The sequence below is a fragment of the Solanum verrucosum genome, unplaced genomic scaffold (genome assembly GCF_900185275.1).
Source record: "Solanum verrucosum unplaced genomic scaffold, falcon-dt-bn FXZP01000196.1, whole genome shotgun sequence".
Taxonomy (NCBI): Eukaryota; Viridiplantae; Streptophyta; class Magnoliopsida; order Solanales; family Solanaceae; genus Solanum; species Solanum verrucosum.
In genome coordinates, this window is record NW_026020420.1 from 935577 (window position 1) to 962086 (window position 26510).

The window sequence follows — 26510 nt, forward strand, 5'->3', positions numbered from 1 at the left end:
AATTTAAAGTTTGAGAATAATATTAAGAACAAAGATGATCTAAATAGTGGAAAGAATGAAGTTTTTGAGACAATTTTAATACGTTAAGAAATATTTTAAATTCAACAAGTAAAAAGATACAACAAATTTAATCCAATAATTAGAAGATGTAATGCGTATTAGTTATGCAGATTTTTAAATTGCCAACCGAACATCGTATTTATTTTATACATAAATAACTTATTTCCTATCCATCTACCAAACATTCTATAAATTATACTACAATTGATACACGAATAATTTATTTCTTATCCAGCTACCAAACAACCCCATATCACAAAAGTGAAAGACATAATATGATAAATCATATGAAAAATTAGTGTTAAGAAGCAAACCTCGAGAAATTCAAACAAATTTAAAATAGAAAAAGAAAAAAAAAATTGAATTTTCATTTTATTAATATTAAAGCGTCCAAAAAAATAAAAATAAAATATTACTAGTGCTATTTGGACTTTATACTAAACCCTGTCTTAAACCCATTTCTTCAAAACCTTTTCTCTTCCCCAGCCTCCAAACGAACCTTCCGCCACAAAATATACAGCACCCTTTAGCTTCTCTAAGCTCCAAATTGAACCTTCAGATTCAAATTTTCTTCCAACTGGAACTTCAAGATGAATCAGGTTTTTTTTTTTTTTTTTTTTAATTGTATTTTTCAGTATTTTTTTCTCGTTTTTGTTGTTGTTGATGTTTGGTATACGTCAATGAATTCAATAATATGTAGAGTTGTTGATTCTCCCTGTTTCTCTATAGTTTGATTGTCAAAATCTGAACTTGTTTTATGTTTTACTTTCTGGTTGAGCTTGTTTTCTACTATTATCCCTTTTGCGGTCGAGCTAATGGTTTATGATGTGTGGTGTATGCTTCCACATGTTCCCGCTACTGTTTGCAACTTGTTTTTTTAGTTTCTAGTTCTTTATAACTTTGTGTCGAGGCCAATTTTGGCTACCTCCACCAGGTACCTGCCACCTTGCACCTATCCTAGTTACTGAGAAATTACCTAGTGTTGTTTTGAGCTGAATCTACTTTGATTTGCTGCACTTGAACAGCCTCTCTTCCTCCATGAGGTAGGGATAAGGTCTGTATACACTCTACCTTCCCCAGTTCCCGCTGGGTATGTTGTTTTTGTTGTTCTTTTAGATGAATCTTGGTCTCTCATGGTATATTCCACTTTTGTTGACCCTAGGCCACATTGCTTGCAACATGTTAGCGTTATGTGGATGATCCATGCCTCTAATTTCTTATGACTGATGTACCACTAATTTCCGAAGTGCAAATAGGGTGATAATATCTGTAACACTGGCTGCTTTGTCTGAAAAATACTTTTGAGCTACATGTTCCTTTGGATGTTTTTGTTTTGGTGGTTATGTAACAAAAAAGATTACTGCTTACAGGGTGCATCAGAGGCTGTTGAAGCGGTTCATTTCAGTTTCATGACAGATGAAGAAGTTCGTAGACATAGTGTTGTAAAAGTCACAAGCCCTAATTTGCTTGATGGATTACAGCTACCAGTGCCTAATGGACTCTATGATCCGGCAATGGGTCCCCTTGATCACTATTCTCAGTAAGTTTCTTAAAATGTGCATGCATGTTTTGAACTAATCAGGTACTACTGGTTAGATGAAAGAATTACCACATCTTGTTGTCTTTGATCATAAATAAGTATACTTTTTTAATAAGTAAATTGATGTATATATTGAATGTATAATTCAAATATCACATTAGATCTTCACGTTATAATTCCAATATAAATTATTCACAAACCAAACAACCCGTAGTAATATTTAATTTACTATTGCATTCATGAGTTCGGAATTGATTACAATGTCTTATATGCCTATGTCTATCTATACAAGTATGTATGGTCTTTTTGCCATCATAATTTGAGTAATAATTTTTCTTACTATGGAAACCGAAACTTGAAGGGGAGGTGTAAGCTTTTTTAAGTCCATCAATATGCTGGAGTGTAGGTGCAATGATTTGAATTTGATTTTTATTCAACTGGTTGTCTTTTGCTTAACTTAATATGCTTGTGAAATATATTTTGGTAAAGTATATTTGAGAAATGTATAGACACCTGACTGTAGGTATAGTTTGTTTTACCCAATTTAATTATTGAATATAATTACGTATTTGCAGTATAATGACTAAAATTTTCTTGTAGTCACTATGTTCAATTTGTTCTCGTTCTGTTGGATTCTCTTTCTTTGTTCATGTATTTGTGTTGATTTGTTTATGTAACAACTTGTTCAGATGTAAATTTTGTTGCCAAAGTAACTGCTCTGGTCACTGTGGTCATATTGAACTTGTTTCACCAGTCTACAATCCCTTGCTTTTCAATATGCTGCACAATCTTCTGCAAAGAACATGCTTTTATTGCTTCCATTTTAGGGCATCAAGAGCAGAGGTAAGTTTTTTTTTTTGATAGGATTGTTAATTCTTTTTCCTAGCATTTGTATAACCATATATTCTTTTCCGTACTAATACTCTACATTTCTTTTCTGTGTTAGGTTGAAAAGTGTGTTTCTGAATTAGAGTTAATTGCAAAAGGTGATGTTGTTGGGGCCAAAATGATTGATGCCCTTTCTCCTGATAACTCTACTGATCGGGAGGAAAGTGAAGGGAGCCATATGTCATGTACAATGGATGATTTGAATATGCAAGATCATCGTGAGTACAATAAGAGGCCATCTTGGGACAACTTCCAGTTTACTGAAGCCATGGCAGTTATTGATAGAATTCTCAAGACAAAAACTGAGAAATGTAGCAACTGCAAAGCAAAGAATCCAAAGATCAGAAAACCTAGTTTTGGACGGTTTCATATGGTATGTCTCTTTTCATCATACTGGTGTCTTTAATGCATTGTTCAATTCCTTTTAAAAAAGATGCATTGTTCAGATTTTTGAATGTTGTGTTGTATTGCCTTTCTGATTTTACCGAATGAGTATTGATTCTGTTACAAAGTAGATGTTTTTTGTCCTAAGCTTGACATATCATTTTCTAAAAAATAGCTTGGCTGATAGGGTGTTCCCATCTCATCTAAAAGCTTAAGCATTTAGCGAGAGAACATTTTTATTGACTTAATTATGTCTTCAACACGGCCCGTCATGTGCGGGCTTGATTCTTTTTGATGGATAAAGTATGTGGAATATTCTTTTGATAATTGGTGGCAGTGAGATTCAACCTAGGACCTTTGCTTGCTTTGATACCATGTTGAAGTGTGTGACCATCTTATCAAAAGTTTGAGCATTCAATTGAGATCTCAAAAAGATGGTCACAAAAAGTTGCAGTCTCCTTACGTGGTGGTGGACAATCTTCCATTTTTTTTTAATCAAGTAAAAGATTCCATTGATAACAACAAGGCTAACTTGGTTGTATACAAGTGGTATACCAAAAAGAGGAGGGCCCTACAACATTTCCTAATACCATATCTCTCACCTCTTCAAACAAGACACTCCTTAGGCCAATACCATTTACCCACCTCTACGCTTAGGGCGAAACCAGTTGAAAATGCAAGTAGTTTCATAAATGCTTAGTTCATGTATTCTAGGTTGTTAAGTTTGAAAGCATGATTGGGGAGATGTTAATCTAGTTGTGGTGAAGGAGTTGTTATTCAAACCCAATGCAGTTTAGCCTTGGGTTGAAACAATAGTCCTCTCTTTCTAGTATAAGCTATCACAAATTCACATTTATTAAGTGTAACCTCCCCCCCCCCCCCCCCCCCCCCACAGCCTGGAATACACAAAAAGGTGTGGTCAATAGTTAACCTCCCCCCTTCTTCTGTGTTGCGGGTTTTCCATGAGATTATGGTGGGATATATTAGGATGGTTTACCATCCCTTGGGTAATGCCAAGAACTGTGAAAAAATTGATACTCAGTTGGAAGAGTGGGAGAATGAGGAGAAACCGAAGGGCCTGGAACGTGGTTTCAATTGCGTTAATGTGGATAGTTTGGAGAGATAGAAATAGGAGAGCTTTTGAAGGTGTAGAGTCGAGTTTCTTGCAGTTGAGAAGTATCTATGCTCCCTTATTTTCTTTTGGTGTAAACAGAAAGTTCCTTGTTGTATAGAGGATTGGGCGGATTTTGTAGAGTATCATATTTTGTAGAGGCTCGATTTTTTGGTATAACCTCTGTATACGGCCATTCTGGTCATGTTTATGAACGAAAATACTTTTACCTGATTTAAAAAAAAACAAAAAACAAAAAGAACCATATCTAACAACAAAAAAAGAGTTAATGAACCAAATAGCTTAACAACTGCCTTCTTCTCAGTCTATTTTGCATAATTTGTATCTATTAGTGTTGCTTTAGCCATCCTGCATGTTTCCATAATTGTGATTTCCTGTATCCATGTTCAACTTCTTTTTGATGAAGTAAAGGATTTCATTAAAGAGCATCAGGGTGATGCTAAAGGCAAAAGTGTACAAAGAAAGAGAGTTAGTTCCCTTACATGAGCACTAAGCTAGGATCAAAGAGCTAACAAAATCCAAAAAACTGTCAACACTATTAACAAGAGAAAAAGTTCCAACTAAACAGATTGACTAGGCATCTAGCTTTTAGAGTATGGCTTGGAGTTGAGATCCCATCAAAGCATCTGCGATTTCTTTCATTTCCAGATGCTCGAAAAAATTAATGCTGGAATCATTCTCCAGATCTTCTTGATGGTTGTATCAACTTTCCAAAAAATCCAACTAGAGTAGGCTGCCTTGTGTTCTGAGGGAAGACCCAGTGTAGACCAAACACAGTGATGAAGAAGTTTCGGATGTATGCTACAAAAGGGCATTGCAAAAAAAGGTGGTTGACATTTTCAGATGACTGATGGCACAAATGGCATCTACTGACCAGAACTATTTTCTTTTTGCAAAGGTTATCATGAGTTAGCACAACATCATTAAGAGGAAGCCATGTGAAGCATGTTCCTTTAGGTGGATCCTAATTTTCCAACATGCTTCCATGGCCAGTTGTACAGCAACCCATCTTGAGAGCTCGTGAGGCAGTAATTCTTTGACTGTGTATTTCCCCTCCTTGGAACTGCCCCATACCATTCTCTATTCTCTATCCATGTTCAATTTAAAATTCTCTATTTGGATAAGCTTTGTTGTTCACATGTTTTAATTGTGGTTATTTATTTTTTGCTGCTAAATACTAGGTAAAATAAGCTATCAATTCCTTTTCCAGCTTCACTGCTACCTCGTTTTTTTTGTTTTAAACTTTCGAAGTACTGTTGCCCATCCTGTTTTAATTCTGGACTTCTGGTTGAGCATTAGTTGCACATATTTGTGCTTTCTATATACACTCTTTAAATTGTCTTACTATGGATCTTTCAGAATGGATGGTACTTTTGATTGGGTTGTCTGCCTTAATTATATGTCTGTTCTATGAGTATAGTTCTAGAAATACCTGATTTTGGTATGATGTCATTGGATAATGTTCAGATGCGGGCATCATGTATCCTGAAGATTTTTCTGTTGATTTCTGGAGTTTGCCAGTTAGTAGCTTTGATGTTTGATTTCTGTTAAATGTTTTCTTGAGTCAAATGTCATCACTACTTCTACAAGCATTGAGATTACCTCGTAGTTATGAAAGTGTTAAACTGTTGTTTTCTGCTCAATTGGATTCTTTTTGTAGGATATCTCAAATAAGCAAATTAGGGAAAATTATATCAACAGTGGTCGCAGGTTCAATCTGCATGACACTGGTGGAAGTGAGGTAAATCCTTCCCCTGAGGTTGTAAATGCCACCGAGCGGTTAGGGGAAGCTGAAACCAGCTTATGTGTGATTTCTACTGATGGAGTAGAAAATTCTAAGGCACGCAAGAGGCAAGGGGGTGACCAGTCTGATGTGGTTGAGCAACAGAAAGACTCATTTTCAGTAGCACATTTACCATCTCAGGTATGGCTTCCAAGTTCTGCCGTGAGCAATAAGCTTGTAGCTTACATGTATTCTAGTTGTTCCTCTAATATGTTGTTTATCATCTTTTGCTTGATTATTCTGATGATAATAATATCTTAGCTGCTATATAGATTTGTAGTTCTGTTTAGCAATCTTTTTTGTTATAATTGACAGGTCAGAAGTATTATAGAGCATTTATGGGAAAACGAAGCTCCTCTTTGCACATTCTTCTGTGATATTCAGAGCCAGCACCGTAATACATCTGGCAAGGTGGCTGGGCCCTCTATGTTCTTTTTGGATTCTATTCTTGTACCACCAATCAAATTCCGTCCTCCAGCCAAAGGGGGTGACTCTGTAAGCATTTTGAACACCATGTCAAATTTTCTTATATTTGTATTTATGCCTTTCTCTTGTCAGTCTGGCACTAAGAACCATGCAATGCAAGATGTGTTCTTCAAACTTGTGTATAATAGGCCCTTATCAAAAAATGTGTATAATAGTCCAATTTTGCTCGCATAGATTTGCTGCTAAATTGCAGGACAATAATGAGCACACACTATTCCTTATCAAAAAATAATGAACATACGCTATTAGAGCTTTTGACTGGTAGAGCTTTTTGGGAGGTTATTTGGCATTCACTTTTGTCAATTGCATATAGTACCTATTTGGTTGATATTGCTATGTCATGCATGGATTCTAAAAAGGTATTTCACATTAGGTCTCTATCTCAAGGTTACTTGAATCTCTCCTCCATCTTTATCCAATACTCGAGCAACAGAAATGAAAATCAAATTAAAGATGATTGATTGAAGGATAAATGATAAGATGTTATAATTATCATTTTCCTTTACATTATTAATATTCGTTACTACGTAATCTTGTATTTAAGATAATATAGTGTTTTAGTTTTAATGAGGGGTAGGTTTTAAGTATTATTTTATAAATTCCGTGATATTAAATTCCCGCGTGAGGCACGGGTAATTTTACTAGTGAAATTAATAATTCAGAATCTTTGAATGTTGGTTTTCTGTCTGTTCTGATACTTTTGGTGGATATTATAGCTTTATGTTTCTACCTGTGGAAGTATTCTAACAATATCTAAGTTTGCGTTCTATGTATCCTCAACTCATTCATAAACTCCCACATATCTACTACTACGCTCTTCAACACCTCCCTATTCCACACCCATAATTCCCCCTTTAGCATTTTTACCTTCTTTGCTAGCCAGAATAGATGTCTGCCTGAGACATCATATCCATTCGACGTGTCGGCCATTCTATCCACAACAGTGGTTTGTGTCAATTTGTTCTATTGGCATGACAAAAGATTTTTCTGTTAGAGAACTTTTCCTCAAGGGAACACCTTTACCTTTTTGGCCCTCTCCGCAGCTCATAGTACACTTCATGGTCCAAAAGTTGCAGTTTCTGCATTTGACTAACCTTCATATGCTTTTCAGGAAATAATTGAATATATTTTGGAACAGTAAATTTTCAGTAAAATAGTATCAGCACTAAGATGGTGCTGGGTTATGTACAACCAAGACCGTAGAAAAAGCACAGATAACTTTTCTCATCATCTATAAATAATTGTGATAATGTCTATAATGGTTTCTGCTCTTTTAGGCAATCCTTCATCTACTGAAAAGGAAGTAACAAAATGCAATTGTATTTGATCATGATGATAGTATTCACTCCGGTAGTCATGCCAGAATTCAACTTTTAATCCATTTCCTACATACAAGATATCTTTTCAGCAAATATTGCCCATAAAGCTCTGATGTATTCCATAAACTCACACCATCGGACCTATTGCTTCTTTAGTATTCCATTGGTTATGCATACCATATTTCTTCAGTGTCACCATTCTCCAAAGAGCTCTTTCTCATGTATCACCTATTACTTTTATTTTGTAATCTTAAAGAGTTGACCCCCAAGCCTCAATTTTTTCTTGGGTTTATGACTTTAATTCTTTTCACATGAAAGCATTTATTTTCTCTCTTACCTTCCCAAAGAAACCCTTCTTATTTTATCGATGTTTTTCAGCACCTTGGCAGGAAATAGGCAAAGTAACGTCACATGACAAGGGAGTTAATCTAATACACTATTTACCAGGAACCAATCTTCCTTTCAAGTGATAAGTAATGTTTTTTCCCAAATGGCTAGGTTTTCTCAAACCTTTTAGTTACTCCTTGTCAGATTGCATTAAACTTTTGTTTTGCTCCAAGAGGGAGTCCTAAATATGTTTAGGGAAGGTGCCCACCCTAACACTTTTGTACCTTGTACCTCATTGACTAGATACATTGAGCTCTTCTTATTGTTTATGTTCCATCCTGATAAAACTTCAAAAATAGTTAATGCCACTTCAACAGTTAACAGCACCCTATGATTTTGGCTTGCTCCAAATCTGCATTACATGTCACGAAAGTGTCATTTGGATACACCAATTACGAAATGGATAATGTGTTCCCCCTTTAACCACATTTAACCCCTTCACCCACCCTAATTGCACAGCTTTAGCCCTTGGTTTGCTGAATCCTTCCATGATGAGAATGAACAAAATGGCGAAAGAGGGCCCCCTTGTCTTGATCCTCTTTGTTATGCAAAATTTCTTTTTGGAGCACCATTAATTAAAATGTAATACTTAACTGTGATGATGCAAAAGTACCTCTAGTCCATCCATTTCTTGCCAATCCCATTTCTCTATATTCTTAGTAGGAATTCCTATGACACGTGGTCATATGCTTTTTTAATATCTAATTTGCACATTAGACCAGGTCTCTCCTCCTTTTTCCTTTGTATCATGCATTGGATTTTCCATTTCAAAGTTATAAGTTCTTGTTAACGGGTTGGAATGCAATGGATTAAGTTGATGATCATGTGCATACTATGTCTTGGTTAAGTACACAAAATAAAGGAAACATAGAAGTAATACATGAGGGGCAACCATGTCCTTTTGTTTTTTTGGATGACCGTCGGACGAACTTTCGCGCACCTTGACTAATTCCATGGGATACATGCCACCTCCCACTAACAACATGTACCAGGTAATTTTGTCTACCAAGGCTATCCTGCTAGGACAAATGGGAGGAATCACCTAATGTTTATTTCTCCGTTCCGCTGGGATTTGAACGTGAGACCTCATGGCTCTCAACCACTACATTGACCACTAGGCCACACCCTTGGGCAACCTGTCCATTTTTAAATTGCACAATAAGTTTGTTATACTAAATATGAAAAAGGAAGGTTGTGTATCATTTGAAACCACAGGGGGTGGTAGGCCTCTTACAAAACAAACCTCATGGGAGGTTTGTGGAATTTCTCATTCTATCTTTATATCCCTTGATTACTTAAATTTTAGTGTTGATGCTTCTTCAGATTATGGAACATCCACATACTGTTCTTCTTGGTAAGGTCGTTCAGGCAAATATAGCTTTGGGAAATGCTCATATCAACCGGGCTGGAAGGTCTAAGATCATTAGCCGCTTGATGGATCTTCAACAATCTGTAAATGTGCTGTTCGATAGCAAAACAGCTTCTGGTGAGTTTATTCCTCTCTTTGGTGTTGGCCGTGCTGCTTTTAAGCAATGTTATTATAAGCAGTCACTTAAAGCGATGAAACAAGGCGAAGTGAGGGCCAGGGTCATTCTTCCTGGGAAAGCCATGCACTTTATATAAATATATGCTTCAAAATGATGCGCAAAGTGGTCCCAACGAGAAATGATTGATTCTTTGAACCTCAACTTTGAGGAGTTGGATTAATATCAACATTATTGTATATGCGATGTTGAAACAATTAGTTATTTTGTACTAAATTCATATATTTATGATACCTTTTGATTTTCCGTAGATTGCGTCTTCACTTTAAACCTTAAAGAAGCATGTGTCTAAGTTCTCGTTTTTCTCTTCAAGCCCCATGGACCATGTCAATTGTTTTTGCTTTTATCTTTTAACACCACTGCTTCTAAATGTGTTTGGGTGGGGGTGCTTCCTGCTAAGTATTCTTTCTAGAACCTTTGGAATGCAGTATTTTATTTAATTTTCACTTGCCCTTCTTCTTTTTTTTTGGACAAAAGTACTGTTGTATTCCTCAGCATCCCTAATGCTGGTCACCTTCAAAAACTTTTTACAAGAAGAGAGAATAGAGTCTAGATTTACAAAGCTCCTAAGAAATCGACAAATTCATCCATTTCCTCCATACAGTTCTCCTTACACCAAAACAATAATGTGACTAGACAGCTCCATTTTACTTGTCCTTCTTCTGGATCCGAAAGATCCATGTCTGGCTTATACCTGTAACCTGGAACTTCCCGGAACTTAAATTGGTTAAGTACTAAATGTTGGGAACTTTAGGGTTTCAATCTCTATTGTAAGCTTAGTTGGCAAATAATGGATGGTTGTAAACATTTATCTCGTGGCTCTTCTTCAAATCAGCAAAGAACAATTTTCTATTGCTGAATTTGGCCATTTGGACAATTAAATCTACTCTGCGGTTCTGGGGACCGTCTGCAATCATTTTTGGGCTTATTAGAAGCATCTTCTATATCAAATTGCAGGTCCGGGTCAAAAAGATGTTGGTTCGGGCATATGTCAAATGTTGGAGAAGAAAGAAGGTATTTTCCGCCAGAAAATGATGGGGAAGAGAGTCAATTTTGCCTGCCGATCAGTTATATCTCCAGATCCTTATTTGTCTGTCAATGAAATTGGAATTCCACCATATTTTGCTTTAAGGCTAACCTATCCCGAGGTATGGGTGAAGATGCTAAATTTTTTACTTATTTTGGAATAGCTGTGCTGTGTCTACTGTTCTTTACCTATCGAGAAAGTTAAATAAGAACAAGAATACAAGTTTCAACAAGTTCTATACCTATATATTGAGTATTTTAGGATTCAGCAGATATGGATAACTATTATTTTATCTTGTTGTTTTATCAATAGTCTTTAGACGTTATTGAATGGACGAAAATGGAAGCTGAAGTACTACGCATGCATAATTTTCCTCTTTTACTTTGCTGATGACCCCCCTCTCCTCTTCCTGGTGCTGCTGTTTCTTTATTTTTGGTTTTTCCTTCGGTTGTGGGTGGTGGTGGGAACAGCATATCAGAAACACAGGCCTAATACTAATTGAGGTTTTGCTTGTTATTTCTCCGGCAAAATTTCTACTTCTAATTGTACGGGATTATTGTTGCTCTACTTGTTTGTGATCAAAGCTTTTCTTGGATGGAGTTTATTTTTGCTTCTATATTCACATATATATGAACTTACTACCGTTGCTGGAGTTTAATGTGGTTACCAGTCTATTTAGATGCTCAGTCCATCGTGTGATCAAAGTTTCTACAAGAGCAATTGACACTTTTTAATGAACTCCTTGCTAGCTGTGGAATGTTGGCTAAAATTATCAGGGGAAGATACTTTCATCTTTTGCAAACTAGAATATGTGTAGAAATTCAGAGTTTGTAGCTGCTATGCTTCTGTGCATGGGTGTGCTCTCATCACTGTCTCCTGACCTCCTCCACGACTTTTTTGTATCTCTTTTATATTTGTGCTTTGGTGTTTTTTCCCACTACTTGCATTTCTCACCATATTCTGAGAAACTTCTGAATTATCTTCTATATTATTGTACTCAGGTATTTAAGTAAAATTTATTCAAATTCCTTTTCTTGAAGGTCTTGATTCAATCACAGAAAAAATAAATTACCTAGTTAGCTTGCATAGACTTCAACCTGCACAAAGCTTTCTCAAACTCTCTCATGCACACTTTAATCTCGCTACCACCCTACCTGAAATCGATGTCATCCGAGTGGCTCATAGGAGGTTAAAGGCAGTTTGGTGTTGTTTCCCAAGAACAATTGGAAAACAACTAAAGATGAAACTGGTGATAGTGTTGGCTTCTGTACCAATGAGATTCTCTTTTCAAGCACATCTGAATCTATGAAGTTATTCTGGCCATCCTTGTAACCATGGTCTCAAGCATGCATTATTAACTATAAGAGACTTAACTTAATTTGGAAGGACTAAGACGACATATTCAAGGTTCATGCCTGCTTATTATTTATTTGAGGGAGGGGGGGATACTAAGTCTTGTTTTTAAAAATTCTGACCCGAAATTGAAGCACCTGTAACCTGTACTTCTGGTGGAGGGGAAGGGTTGATAACAACTGAGTGGGTAGCTTCCAACTGTTTGTTAACTGTTACATATAATTCCTTGTAGAGAATAATGTCAGCAAAGCTTCATATACCAGGACTGTGGAAAATGATGGTCTCTTTTGCTTAAATATGTGCAAGGTTCATCTAAGCTATGGATCAAATTTTAACTGGTGTCTAGGATTTATAATATAGGATTCCTTATTCTATGTTACATGGGTTGAATAATGAACTAGTTAGAGCTAAAATATATCCCAAACCCCATTGCTCAATAGCCATGTTTTATTCATGGAGTTTCATAAGGCTAATATTAGGTACTTTAAATGACAAGAAGATGAAAATTAAAAAATGGCAAAAGAGGAAAAGAGAAGAAAAGTATTCTTGACATATTTTTTTTATATGTGAGCTGAATGCTTAACTTTTAGCACTATCCGTATTTGCTCGGTCTCTGCTAATATCTCATTCTTTTATCAGAGGTTGACTCCTTGGAATGCTGTTAAAATGAGAGATGCTGTCATCAATGGGCCTGAAAACCATCCTGGCGCTGTCTCTTTTGCTGATAGAATAGCTACTGTGAAACTACCATCAAACAAAAAGATGCGTGTAGCAATATCTAGAAAATTGCCTTCTTCAAGGGGGGCAGTGACTCAATCTGGGAGGAACAATGAGTATGAATTTGAAGGAAAAGTTGTTTATCGGCACTTGCAAGATGGGGATGTTGTTCTTGTGAATCGACAGGTAAATCTTTTTTGCTTCAGTCTTCAGAACTAGTTGTATGCAGTATTTCATACTTCCTTCTAGGTGTATTTGCTATTTTCAAATTAATAAAAGAACCTGCTGTTTAACAGATTAATCATTGGCAACTTTGATGCTATGTAATTAAGGAAAAAGAAGTTCTAATGGATATATCACTGTAGCTTTTGCTATCTATAACATGGATCACACAAGGATATCAAAGTTGATAAGTATGTGATTGCCGGGGGTTTGAGGCAATGCAACAATGTCAGTAATTTAGCTCCATAAGTATAATAGTCCTTCTGTTTGTGCTTCTTCATTTACATTCAACATTTTTGCTCTTTTGTTCGTTTCCTGCTTCACTTAGCTGTCTTAGCCAGTTGTTCTAATCTTGGGAATCTATTTAGTTGGAGTAGCCTATCCCTGTAAATGATGTTTTTCCATTTCTAGATTTCATTAGCTCTCTATCTTTGGCTTGACAGGCGATCCTTTTTTTTGGTTAGCTACCTGCCCTGGATAATTTACTTTTTGTAATGGAGCTAACCCATCTTCTTTTGTACTATTTTGCACCTTCTTGATGCGTTGTATAACACCTTACTGCATAAAAAGGAAAACCTGATAGTGTTAATACAAACAATTCACTTTATCCATTTCCTTCCAAAACCCATATCCTCTGGTACTTTAACATGAAACACCCAATTTACGTGATAATATGCTTTTTCAATGTCTAGTTTACATAAAATCCTAGGTGTCTGTCCCCTTATTCAGAAATCCTCACATTTATTAGCAATCAACGAGGCATCCGTTATCTGCCCCCTTAGTGAAAGTCTATTTGATGTTTGTCCACTAGTTTGTACACCACCCATTTGAGTTTCTCAGTCAAATACTTAAAAACAATCTTGTCACCACTCTTCAGGTCTGAAATCCTTAAACTCTTTAGCTCCATTCTTTTTAGGAATCAAAGTCACATGTCTCATTGAAGCTTTTCTCAAAGTATTGCTGTTTGTGGAAATTATCCATAGTCTCCATGATGTCCTCCTCCAAGAAATCCCGACATGAATGAAAGAATTTGAGTAACCACTTCTAGTACTTTTTATTTTTATTTTGTATAATGTTGGTTTGAGATGAGTTTAAATGGAGTGACATGACAAGTTAGGATTCATATTGCCGAGTCCAACTTGCTTGGGATTGACGCACAGTTGTTCTCGTATCTCATAGATGGATTAACAAATAAGGAATACGTATCCATAACTGCTTCGTGTTGCATTGCTACTCGTTTTTTCATAGCTGCACAATGGTCTAACTGGAAAAAATTGATACAGCCTACGCTTCACAAGCCCAGTATAATGGCTCACGTTGTCCGCGTACTGAAAGGAGAGAAAACTCTTCGCATGCACTATGCTAATTGCAGGTTGGAATTCTCTATTTGATTTTCCATGTACATAATGATACAAAATTTCCTTTCCAGGACTAATCTGCTCTTGTATTGCTTCAGTACCTATAATGCCGATTTTGACGGTGATGAAATGAATGTCCACTTTCCACAAGATGAAATCTCTCGTGCTGAAGCATATAACATTGTAAATGCTAATGAACAGTACATTGTTCCGACTAAAGGAGATACAGTTAGAGGCCTGATCCAGGTTTGAGTAACTAAACTGCACATTGTCACCAACAACCTGTGTGATTCATTCTTGTTATCTGTTTATTCTATATTTCTCCTAATAATTCTTTGGTTTATTCATCTTCTCCAGGATCATATTGTTGGTGCAGTGATTCTTACCATGAAGAATACTTTTTTGACCCTTCATGAGTTCAACCAACTTCTGTATGGATCTGGTGTGTTTGCCGCTGGGCCTGCTCCAACTTCTGGAAATCATTCAAATAAAGTTTCCGTAGTAGATTTTGAAGGTGTTGTGCAGACTGTCTTGCCTGCTGTGTGGAAACCAAAGCCTCTTTGGACAGGGAAGCAGGTGAAGACTAGCGAAAACAAGCTCATTATGCACTCATTTTGAGGTCTTGGGTGTGATGTTAGCTTAATCATAAAGGTCAACTTCGTAGAGAACTGATCATTTTAACTTTGTACTTGTAGGTCATCACTGCATTACTAAATCATCTGACAAAAGGTTGTGCACCTTGTACCGTCAAAAACAAAGGGAAAATTCCATATCCGTATTTCCTGAGCGAGAGTCGCCTAGTTGAGTATCAGTCAAGAGAAGAACAAGAAGATAGAACCGCTGAAAATGAGTTCTTAATTTGGAAAAATGAGCTCGTGCGTGGTGTAATCGACAAGGCTCAATTTGGAAAGTTTGGTTTAGTTCACACAATTCAGGAGCTTTATGGATCCAACAAAGCAGGCATTTTACTTTCTGCTCTGAGTCGTTTATTTACTATTTTCTTGCAGGTTCGCTATGTTGCTTTATTTCTTCTCCTGATACGTTTGTTTTCCTTGCCATGCCTGCTTGGTGAAATCTTCATCTTAATTCACTCATTTTCTTCAGCTGCATGGTTTCACTTGTGGTGTTGATGATCTTGTCATCTTACCACATTACGATATTCGGAGGAAGGAGGAACTTGAAGGAGATGATGTTGGTGAAGAGGCTCATTGTGATTTTGTGAAGTTCAAGCGTGGAGAAATAGGTGAGTATGTCATGAAGAAGCTCTTTGAGGTTGTAAGTGTTGTTTTACCTGTCAAGTGCATATGCTATTAAGGGTTACCAGTCAGAACTGTTGTAACAACTTTTTCATTTTCCATCTGTAACAATATATATATATATATATATATATATAGCTTTCTGGTAAGGAGCTTCCTGTAATGTTTGAGTTTGAGGCAATAGTTTGACTTTTCACTGACTATATTAATTAGGGACATTAACTAGGAATTTGATAGTGAGATTAAAATCGAAGTTATGTTGAGCTGTAGAAGCAAATATGTATCAAGTCTGAAGGAAATGATTCCATAGGTCCAGTGTATATGTCATCAGTTTGCGGATGTTTCCCAAACTTAGGTGTAGGGTGTCAGTATCTCAGTTTTAATGAAGAAAATTATCATTTAGGTCTTGTATGCTCCATATGAAGAGACATTTAGTACCAGTGTCCTGTACAATTGCTTAGTATTGGATTTTTCTTCGGTATGTCCATATCAATTGATGATTGATGCTAGAAATTTGGCTTGCAGGCCCTTTGGAGCTCCAACTAGAAATTGAGAAAGCAATAAGCAGCAACAAAGAAGCTGCCACAGCAGCCTTAGACATGAAGATGAAAAATAAATTGGCAAATAAAGGCTCACAATTTAATAAAGAGTTGCTGCTGAAAGGATTGTTGAAACCTTTCCCCAGAAACTGCATCGCCCTTATGACAATTACTGGGGCGAAAGGGAGTACGGTAAGTTGGTAAAATTTGGGAAGCTTTCTATTCAGTTGTAATTCACAACACTCACAATTTACTGTGATGCTATGTTACTGTCTCATCCATATGTCTTGGAAGTTTTCAGTTAAAAGAAAAGGTCTCAGTAAGTTTTCACTTTACTTCAAGGCACACGGTTTGCTATGACTAATCATAGGTCATAAACCTTGGCAAAATTAGCTTCTTCTGAACTTTTTTCTACATTGTCTCTGTAGTACATCCTGCTTATGCGTTTGGTAAATTTGGGAGTGAAAGAGTTTGTACGAGGTTAATAAATTTCATATATGGTAATACTTATAATGAGGTAGAAACTGTTGAAACATGATTTTGTAGTGTGCGTCTGTAAGTTTCTGTAATCATCATTTATGGAACATGATCTTGAACCAAAAACAAATGTTTGGGAAAGTAAAGGCTAACCTATTCGCTTATCTAAACAAGGGTAAAGGTACTATCATATAATAGTTGCTTGTTATGCTTAACTAAGTTATGGTTTTCATAAAATGTTACATTAACATGATCTGTAATCTTGGAAGAAGCTTGCATCTTCGCTGTTGCAGAATTCCTTAATAGATTTAGGAGCTCATGTAAACAACTGAATGTTTGCCCCTGTTGTGCACTCAAAAAGTTTATAAGGTCACATAAGAAATTGTTAATATCATAGAACTAAGAATGAACTACCTTGCACATTCAAAATTTGAATTTTGATAAAAATAATTTGAGAAAATCTAATTGTTCGTGATCTTCCTGATTGCTTTCCAGTGAAGATGTTTGTGAATTACCTGGGTTTACATGTTAATGTACTGTAATGTGTAATGATCCGCATAAGCTCTCTGATACAAGAATAAAAGGCTCATTTAATAAGAAAAGAGTCGCATGTTAAGCATGACCTAAAAAGTTTGTAACAGGAAGCACTCTATTGAAGCTTAAATTAAATGGTTAAAACTATCATTTTTAAATGCTTTTGTATCTATCTAATTTCATGTAGGTTTTGATGTTATAGTCTGTTTTTCTACTAAATTTGTTAGCACTGATGATACTTCTTATGTTTTGGATATAGTGATATGCTAGACTATATGATTGTACATGTTTAACCTTTTCAAAAGGTTACTCTTTTTTTTTGAGAATTGGTAAACATTGTATTCTTCAGCATTAAGGATATGCTGGGGACCTTTAAAAAATTCAGAAAAGAACAAAAAGCATAATACTTACAAGGATCCTAAGAGTTCTAAAAGTTGATCTGAATCCTCTAATCCTATCTCTTTACACCAAAAGGTTAGACTCTTATTTTGAGAGAGAGTGTGCAGCATGCCATAGCACAGGAAAGCATGCAGTTCTAGATTTTTGGATCCTCGTCTGGTGTACTATTTAGAAGTATGTACTTGTTTAGGATTTGTAGAGTTTGTTCTGGGATGATCTGCATGATTTTGCAGGTATTCTCGATTGCTGATCAGAAATTTTTTGTTTCCATATCATTTTGCCTACACTTCAGCTTTGTCATAACTATCATTATTTTGTTGTCTCTGTGCCGACTGATGGGTATGTGTCATTTCTTTAGGTTAATTTTCAACAAATTTCCTCGTATCTGGGCCAACAAGAGTTGGAAGGAAAACGAGTGCCACGAATGGTTTCTGGGAAGACTTTACCCTGTTTTCCACCATGGGATTGTGCTTCTAGGGCAGGAGGTTATGTCAGTGATCGCTTTCTCTCTGGACTTCGTCCCCAGGAGTACTATTTTCATTGCATGGCTGGTCGTGAAGGGTAAATATATGATTTGTTCTCTCTTCGTTTTGTCATTGTGTCTAATTACTACTCATTTTGATCCGGAAAAATGTAGCCATTTTGAGCTCAGGTTCTCATTTGAGAGAAGCCTATCCTAGGACATGCAATTTAAGAAAATGAAGCCAGACTTTTCTGTACAGATGGCAAGGGGAGTCAGGATGAGGGCCCACATATTCCTTTGCTAAAACAAGCCACTAAAATCCAATGGGAAGATCCTTATTTTTTTTTAAAAAACTCAAAATATCAATGGGAAGATCACAATGAAGATCAGCTAAATTAAACTGAACGTAGTGCCTTGTAAACGGACTGTACATAAAATGTGGAAACTTCGGTAAATGGTGACGGTGCATGTTTCTATATATCTGTACTCACACACAAACATGAAGCGACACGCATACACATGCATTCTCTCAAAACAAGAGTCTAGCCTTTTCAAAACTTCAAAGTGTTTTTCAAAATCCTTTTTAAGCCTTCAACTTTATGGTTTATAGTTCTTCAGTCTTTTCCTATGGATTTTGGTTAGGGTATCTGCCAGATCTAACTTCCACCTTCTGGCCGTACTCTAGTTTTTTTCTATGGATTTGGTGGTCTGTATGCCACATCTTTTGCCATCCTTGGGGTTTGTGCATTTCTGACTGGAGGTGCAATTCTGTTGAACTAGTTGAGTAGATTATTTTTTTATTGAAACAAACTTCAATGTTTTGTTGAAGCATAAGCTAGCTATTAAATGGTGGCTTGACTTCTTTTTAAATAACACCCATAGTTTAGAATACACCTTTATTACATTCTCTTTCTGCTGGTGAGGAAAGGGTTGAAGACTACCTATATCTCTTTATTTAGTGTTTGTGAATTATCAGTTTCATGTACTCCGTCAATCACTGTTCTGTTGGTCATATTTGCATGTACTTGCCTGATTTTTGGCCCCTTGTCTACAGATTGGTTGATACTGCTGTCAAAACATCTCGCAGTGGTTATCTGCAAAGGTGCTTGATAAAAAACTTGGAATCTCTTAAAGTCTGTTATGATTATACTGTCCGTGACGCAGATGGTTCAATTATCCAATTTTATTATGGAGAAGATGGCGTTGATGTGCATCGGACAAGTTTTCTCAAAAACTTCAAAGCACTGAAAAATGTAAGAACTGGGATTCAAATTCCTTCATTGATTATGAACTACCTTGATAAAATGCACAGATAATCCAAATTATATAAATTATTAACTTGATTAGAAATGTATCTTACTTTGATTTTCTTATTGAGTTGATGTAAAAATTGATGTCAACTGCTATTTATTATACATCATTTACTAAAAATCAAATTTGCTCTAGTATCTTGATATTATGAATTCTAATGTTGTTTTCAAGTTAGAATTTACTTTATGTTACAGTTGATTTTACATATGGAACTGGATGGAAATAAAACTATTTTGAGGAGGGACTTAGAGCCTGTCTGGATTGGCTTTTAGCTTTTGGCTTATAAGCCAAAAGTCATAAGTTAGAAATTTCTACCTTATGGCCTTTGGCTTACTTTTTTTTTTTATCATTTTAGCTTAAAATCAAGTGCTTATAAGCACTTTTTTAATTTACCCAAACACTAACAAAATGCTTATAAGTCTTTTTGGCTTAAAAACACTTCAAATAAGCCAATCCAAACAGGCTCTACTTCTGTTGCTTTCTCTATTGAACAAAGTTGGATTTTGTGGATGTTATTTTGTTATTGGTTGTGTAAGGAAATGATATATAACTTAATAATGTGTTTAATATGCCGTAATTTCTTTAATCTTTGTGTTATTAATGAACTGATTGCTTGGCATTTTTCATTTTTTGGTATTTTTGTGATTACTTCTTTGATGTTCATAAGGATTATTGTTATACATGTATATAAACTGTATCCTCTGTGCCTTGACTCATTTATCCATTTTTTGATGTTTAGAATCAAGCAACCATTTGCCAAAAGTTGCGTCACGGACGCAAGCCCAATTCGTATATTGAGAAATTGCCTGATGGCCTGGAAGAAAAAGTGAAGCACTTCTGGGAGAAAAGGACAAAAAAGTTGGAGAAAAAATTAGGGAAGCTAGTGAAAAAGGAAGAGATGGTGAAGCAACTGAAAGAGGAGGAGGCGGACTTTCTAGAACTAGTGGGGCAAAAATACTTCTCAAGTCTGGCAGATTCAGGAGAGCCAGTTGGTGTCCTTGCTGGTCAGTCAGTAGGTGAACCTTCAACCCAAATGACGTAAGACAATATACTTCTTGTTTCTTCTCTAAGTATGTCATTTACTCTGTTGTGTTTAGTACTTTTGGACCACGGTGAGATGGAAGTACGAACGAAATGGTATCTCTTAATGAAAATGCTAATCTGTGATGCCAAAGAAAAAATGAAATTAAGGTCTTCAGATCAAAATGTCATGTTACTGTAACAATCATTCCTTGAGTTTTAGGCATTTTGCTCCAGTATTGTGCTCTTGTAGAAAACAGGTCTATGAAATAAGTAACTATGGCCGTACTTCAACTTTGAGTACCTAGAGTGCAAGTTCAGTGACATAGCACGTGAGGCGGTGGTGGAAGTGAAGATTGATACACAAGATATACTCAGGAGAAGCAGTTTCAAGTATCTTGGGCCCGTTATTCAAGGTAACGGGGAGACAGATGAGTATGTCACACACCGTATTGGAGCAGAGCGGGTGAAATGGAGGCTCGATAAGAATGTGTCACCAAGGCTTAAGGGTAAATTCTACTGAGCGGTGATTAGACCCCTGTTTTTGTTGCATGGGGTTGAGTATTGGGCAGTCAAGAATACACAGGTTCAGAAGATGAAGGTTGCGGAGATGAGGATGCTCAGATGGATATGTGGGCATACTAGGATAGAGATGAACGAAGCTATTCGGGGCAAGGTGGGAGTGACCGCCGTGGAGGATAAGATTAGGGAAGTTAGGTTGAGATGGTTCGGGCACGTGACGAGTAGGTAGGCAGATGCACCGTGAGGAGGTGTGAGAGGTTGGCGATAGTGGATGTCAGGAGAGGCAGAGGTACGCCAAAGAAATACAAGGTGGAATGGGGATGGGAGTAGGTGATTCGGCAAGACATGACACACTGTGGACATGACCCTAGATATGAAGGTTGGAGGTGCAGGATTAGGGTAAAAGGTTAATAGGTTGAGGAGTGTTGTAGCACATTTATGTGAGAGAGACGGGCTAATTTTCTTTTTCCCTTCTCCTTACTAGCAGTATTCCTGTTTAGTACTTGCATAGTATCTTCTACTTCGTCCATTGTTACGTGTTTTTTGGCTGTCCATCTTGCTTCTGCTTTATTCTTACTAATCACAGAAAATGAATGTCCCTGTTATTTTCTTGTTGTTTTGGATCTCTGACCACTCTGCAGGTCCAATTTTTAAGGTCTCCTGGGACCCTGTCTATGTCAGTTAAATTGATGCATTTCAGATACACTTGCTTGAATTATTGTGGCTTGCTATGATCCGAGCTAGTCTAATATTAAATGGTTCGTTATGATTGAGGATTTTGTATGTCAGTATTGATGCATTTCAGTCTTGAAGCATAGTCGTTCAAAAAGTCTTGAAGCTCTCTTTCAACTGCTTGAAAATTCCGCCGAGCCAGCCTAATTCTTTCGCTTACTTGCCAATTACTGTCACAGTAAAAATGTGTTCAAAAGTACTGCTGCTGCTAATGAATTCTGGTGAAAATTAGTTAAAATTGATATCAAAAGGCAAAGCGAGACGGAACAAAAGATACCGAATGCACCGAGTCAAATGAAACTTCTCGAATATTGTGCTTACATCTCAATGAATAATGTATCTTGTTGGAACATGTGTTTTGCCTAAATATTGAAGATCAGGCTAGATTTTTCAGATATACAATGTTTTGAAATCCACTCATTCAAATGCAAACTCAAAGTATTAAATGTTGTTCTCATTTTCAGACTGAACACTTTTCATCTTGCGGGCCGTGGAGAAATGAATGTGACTCTTGGAATTCCACGTCTTCAGGAGATTCTGATGACTGCCTCTGAGGCTATTAAGACTCCCATCTTGACGTGCCCCTTCCTCGGCTGGAAATCAAAGTAAGTTGAACTCTCCAACAATCTCTTCATTGTTTCGAGATGTGGAAAAGTATTGACTTTTCATTTGAATCTGTTTGAGCTAATAGGTCTTTACTCCACATTGGCAATATAATGACTTCTTGCTTTTTCTCATGGATAATGATTCTATGTAGTCTCTCTTAACAACACTTTCTTGAAATCTGTTGCAAAACCTAAAAGTTTCAAATGATCTTCAGGAATGATGCCCAGTCTCTTTTGGCAAAAGTGAAGAAGATCACTGTGGCAGATATGATTGAGAGTATGGAGGTCAAGCTTTTGCCATTATCAATCTACAACCATCAAGTTTCTCAACTATACAAGCTCACAGTGAAGCTCAAGAAGCATGATTTTGTGTCATCAGAAGATTGCGAGTATACCCTAAAATTTGTGTTCTTAAGGGAGTTGGAGGATGCAATAGAAAGTCATTTGGCCTTGCTCTCTAAAATTAATGGCATACAGAACTTCAAGACAAGCTCGGGATCAGTGGATTCAGATGAGACTGAAGAAAATGCTTCTAGCACCAGACATGAAGAAGAGATGCTGGATGATGATGATGATGAGGATGAGGATGAAAGAACTGAAGATCTCAGTTCAGACACACAAAAAAGGAAACAGCAAACCACAGATGAGATGGATTATGATGATGATGAAAATGAAGATGAAGCTGAGACCACTGCAGAAATTGAAGATGAGAAAAGTGAACAAACAGATGAGATTGATAATGGTGACGAAGAAGAAATTGGAGACCGTGGCAATGAAGAGCAGACGTCTAAGTTACAGTCTACGGAAGAGGATATATCAAATACCAAATCTAGTAAGTCAAAGACCAAAACAACTGTCAAACAGAATAAAAAGAAAGAAAGACGTAGCAAAAAGGATTCGGATAGGTGTGTCTTTGTTGATGTGGAGGGACTGCATTTTGAGGTCCACTTTAGATTCGTCAATGAACCTCATATCTTGTTAGCTCAGGTAATCTTCAATCAATTTTGTTCCTCTTCCAGTGATTACCTAAAGAAAGTCGTAGAACTACCTTCCTTTTATGTTCTTACATGCTTTTCTTTATTCCACACTTCATTGAGCACTTCGCTATGCACTACACACCATTTAGTTATCCTTCAGCTAGCTTATTTCGAGTAGACTATGAGTTGATCAACTGAAACTTTATTGTACAAATGTTATTTTCTTTCTGATCTCTATGCACCACTGGCAAATTGTTTGCTTTGAAATTCATTGGTCCATAATACTCCTTGTTTTACCAAGTGTTCTACTTGGCACTGCCCTGGCATATCATCTAAATGTCTAACTCATGCAGGTTGCCCAAAAAACTGCAAAGAAAGTGTATATTAAGAACTCTGGTAAAATCGACCAATGCAGAATGGTCAAGTATGAAGTAACTGAAAATACTGTGATGTGGGATGAATATCAAACAAAGCAGCAAAGCCAAGATTCTGATTCTGCTTATTGGGCCCTGAAAGCAGCTGGAGTGGATTTTGGTACCTTCTGGGAAATGCAAGATGACCTTGATGTTACTCGTATATACACGAATAATATTCGTGCTATGCTGAACACCTATGGAGTTGAAGCTGCCCGGGCATCAATCTTAAGAGAGGTCAAAACTGTTTTCGGTATCTATGGTGTGGAGATTGATTTTCGACATTTGAGTCTAATAGCCGACTTCATGACCCATACGGGTGGATACCAGCCAATGAGCAGACATGGAAGCATATCGGAGTCTCTGTCACCGTTCCTTAAGATGTCGTTTGAAACGGCTTCAAAATTCATAGTCGAAGCAGCAGCTCATGGTTTAACTGACAACTTGGAGACACCATCCTCCAGAATTTGCTTAGGGTTGCCAGTAAAGATGGGTACTGGTTGTTTTGACATAATGCAGAAGCTAGATATTTGAATATTTTTTATGTATAACAGTATTAGCATATGATAAGTATTATTTGCAAGTGTCTAATATAATTATTTATTGGTTGATTTATGTTCTCCCATTCTGTTCACTTGCGATGTTATTTCTATTATGCATAAAAAGAAATTTAAGTTCTGCCCCCAGGACTTGACTTAGATTAGATCTCACATGTTTGAGTCTTTGTGCCATGTGAACTAAACCTCGTATTTAAGTAGAGAAGAATAAAAGAGCGACTCAGTATCCCCGAGTTTTGAAGTTTGTAGTGGGTTCTATGCACTTTATATATCCGTCTCTAGCCAATCAAAGACATCCATGCCATATAGAGTCAGGCTTGGTGAGAACAAGGAGGGGTTTAGATAGATTTCTTGATTATAAAAAAAGAGATTAATTTCTCTACTTACTGACAATGTAATGTAGTGAAAATATGTATTAATTAATCAAATGATTAAGTTGTGGAACTTTGCACCATATGAATAGCTTTCAAATTATTTCTTATGGCATCATAATCCAAGAATCAAATGAACTGTTTATATATTGACAAGTTTTGTATTAATTATTTTATTCTAATTAGTTAGGAATACATTCTTTTGCTTTCTTTATTATATTAGGCCATACAAGACAAACAATACTAATTTTAGAAAAATGTTTATATAAAATAACAATAAAGAAAAAGACAACAATATATATAGTGACACTTCACCCACCAAATCAAAAGAGTAAACAATACCTTACCTACTGATATTTATACACACATACAAAATATACTTCATATATTAAGGAAAAGAGAAAAGAAAGAAAAGCAAAGATATATATTTATTTATTTTTCAAAAAAAAAAAAAGATGGAAAAGATTAATGAGAAGGGAATTGTATGTGTAACTGGTGGAACAGGTTATGTAACATCTTGGTTGATAATGAGGCTACTTCAATCTGGCTATTATGTTAATACCACAATTAATAATAACATGGATGAAGGTATGTATGTTTCTTGTTATTAGTAAATTGTCTCATATTTGATTAACTCTTGATCTTAATAGAGTTCCAAGTGAATTCTATCTGTTAAAAAAAAGAGATAATGATCAAAATTACACTTTTTCCATAAATTTTGTATCTCAGCTATCAACTGTTCTCTTTTTCTATTTGAACTATTATCATCTATGTATTAAAACATACCTAGTTGAGTTGATGGTGATAATGCACGTAGAAAAAGGGAATAATAAACAATTGTCCTTGTCAGCTTCGGGATGTATTTTAATACATGGATGATTATAATCCAAGTAGAAAAAAGAAACAATTGTTAGTTAAGAGAATGAAATTACTCGCAAAGATTTGATAGTTTCGATACGTGTTTGACCATTAATAATTAACTCTGGAAAAATCACTTATTTTTTATGAAAACATTTTCCGTGGTACCAAAGTCTAATTTTCTTCCATGTTATGTGAACTAATTGGAACATGCATTGTTATGTTATCAGAAGGAGCAAGTTTCTTGAAGAAATTACCAAATGCATCACAAAAACTTAAAGTTTTCACAACAAATCATGAAGATCATGAAAGCTTTAATCCAGCAATTGAAGGGTGCAATGGTGTCATAATTGGTCACTCTGTTGATTTCGAGGATAAATACGACGATGAGGAGAGGAAAATTCAACTATCCATCGATGGAATTTTAGGCATTTTGAAGGCATGTTTAGATTCGAAAACAATAAAACGAGTCATATATACTTCAAGTGATGGTACAATTGGTTTTATTGAAGGGGGTCCAAATGTAGTAGATGAAAGTTTGTGGAGTGATATAGATTTTATCAAAAAGATGAATCCTTTAGGGGCTTTTTATTGTATAAGTAAGACTTTAATAGAAAAAGAAGCACTAAATTTTGCACACAAAAATGGATTGGATCTTGTGTGTGTTAATCATGCTTGGGTTTTTGGCCCATTTGTTACTCCTCAATGCCCAATTATTGTTCTTCACAACATGGCCATGATTCTAGGTAATCTTTCTATCACTTTTTCTTCATTACTCTAGGAATTTCGGGTAAATTTATGTATTCCTTAAGATTACAGGTGAAGCTTATTTCCTGCAGTAGCCTCTTGGACCTTAGTCTCTTAAGGATTGGGTTCTAGTGGCGGGTTCTTGGGTTGTCCTAACTCATATCTGGTAAAAATGGTGATCCGGTGATCCCTACACCCCTTTATCATGTGTGTCTGTGGAAGCAATTTGTGCTAGCACTTTGATGATTGCCTTATGGTTCTCAATCCTCTTCCGTCGAGATGCCTTTTAAATTTTTTTTAACATATATTTTTCTTTATCCATGTTTTGTATAAAAGATAATGATACTGTAAAAACTTATCTATACTTATTATATTATTATGTCATGAAGATAATGAAATTTAACTATATCTAAAATATGTGAAATATTAAGTACCCTAAAAATAAGTAAGTTAAATTGTATTGATATATCGTGTAAAATTTTATTTACACTTTCAATGAATATAAGATAAAATTCTAAAAAAAAGAAGA

General features: G+C 36.0%; 1 protein-coding gene across 1 annotated transcript; it reads left to right on the plus strand.

Moving 5' to 3' along the window:
• The first annotated feature begins 514 nt into the window (after nt 1-514).
• Nucleotides 515-24061, plus strand: LOC125841045 (DNA-directed RNA polymerase I subunit 1). The gene is made up of 21 exons (XM_049520041.1): nt 515-659; nt 1431-1600; nt 2290-2443; nt 2547-2861; nt 5665-5928; nt 6103-6282; nt 9303-9465; nt 10481-10671; nt 12543-12806; nt 14126-14214; nt 14299-14446; nt 14558-14776; nt 14896-15207; nt 15305-15443; nt 15982-16187; nt 17764-17966; nt 18923-19121; nt 19919-20217; nt 21918-22058; nt 22274-23045; nt 23389-24061. Exons 1-21 carry the CDS (start codon nt 651-653, stop codon nt 23980-23982), a joined length of 5031 nt encoding a protein of 1676 aa, XP_049375998.1. The 5' UTR covers nt 515-650; the 3' UTR covers nt 23983-24061.
• The last annotated feature ends 2449 nt before the right edge of the window (nt 24062-26510 follow it).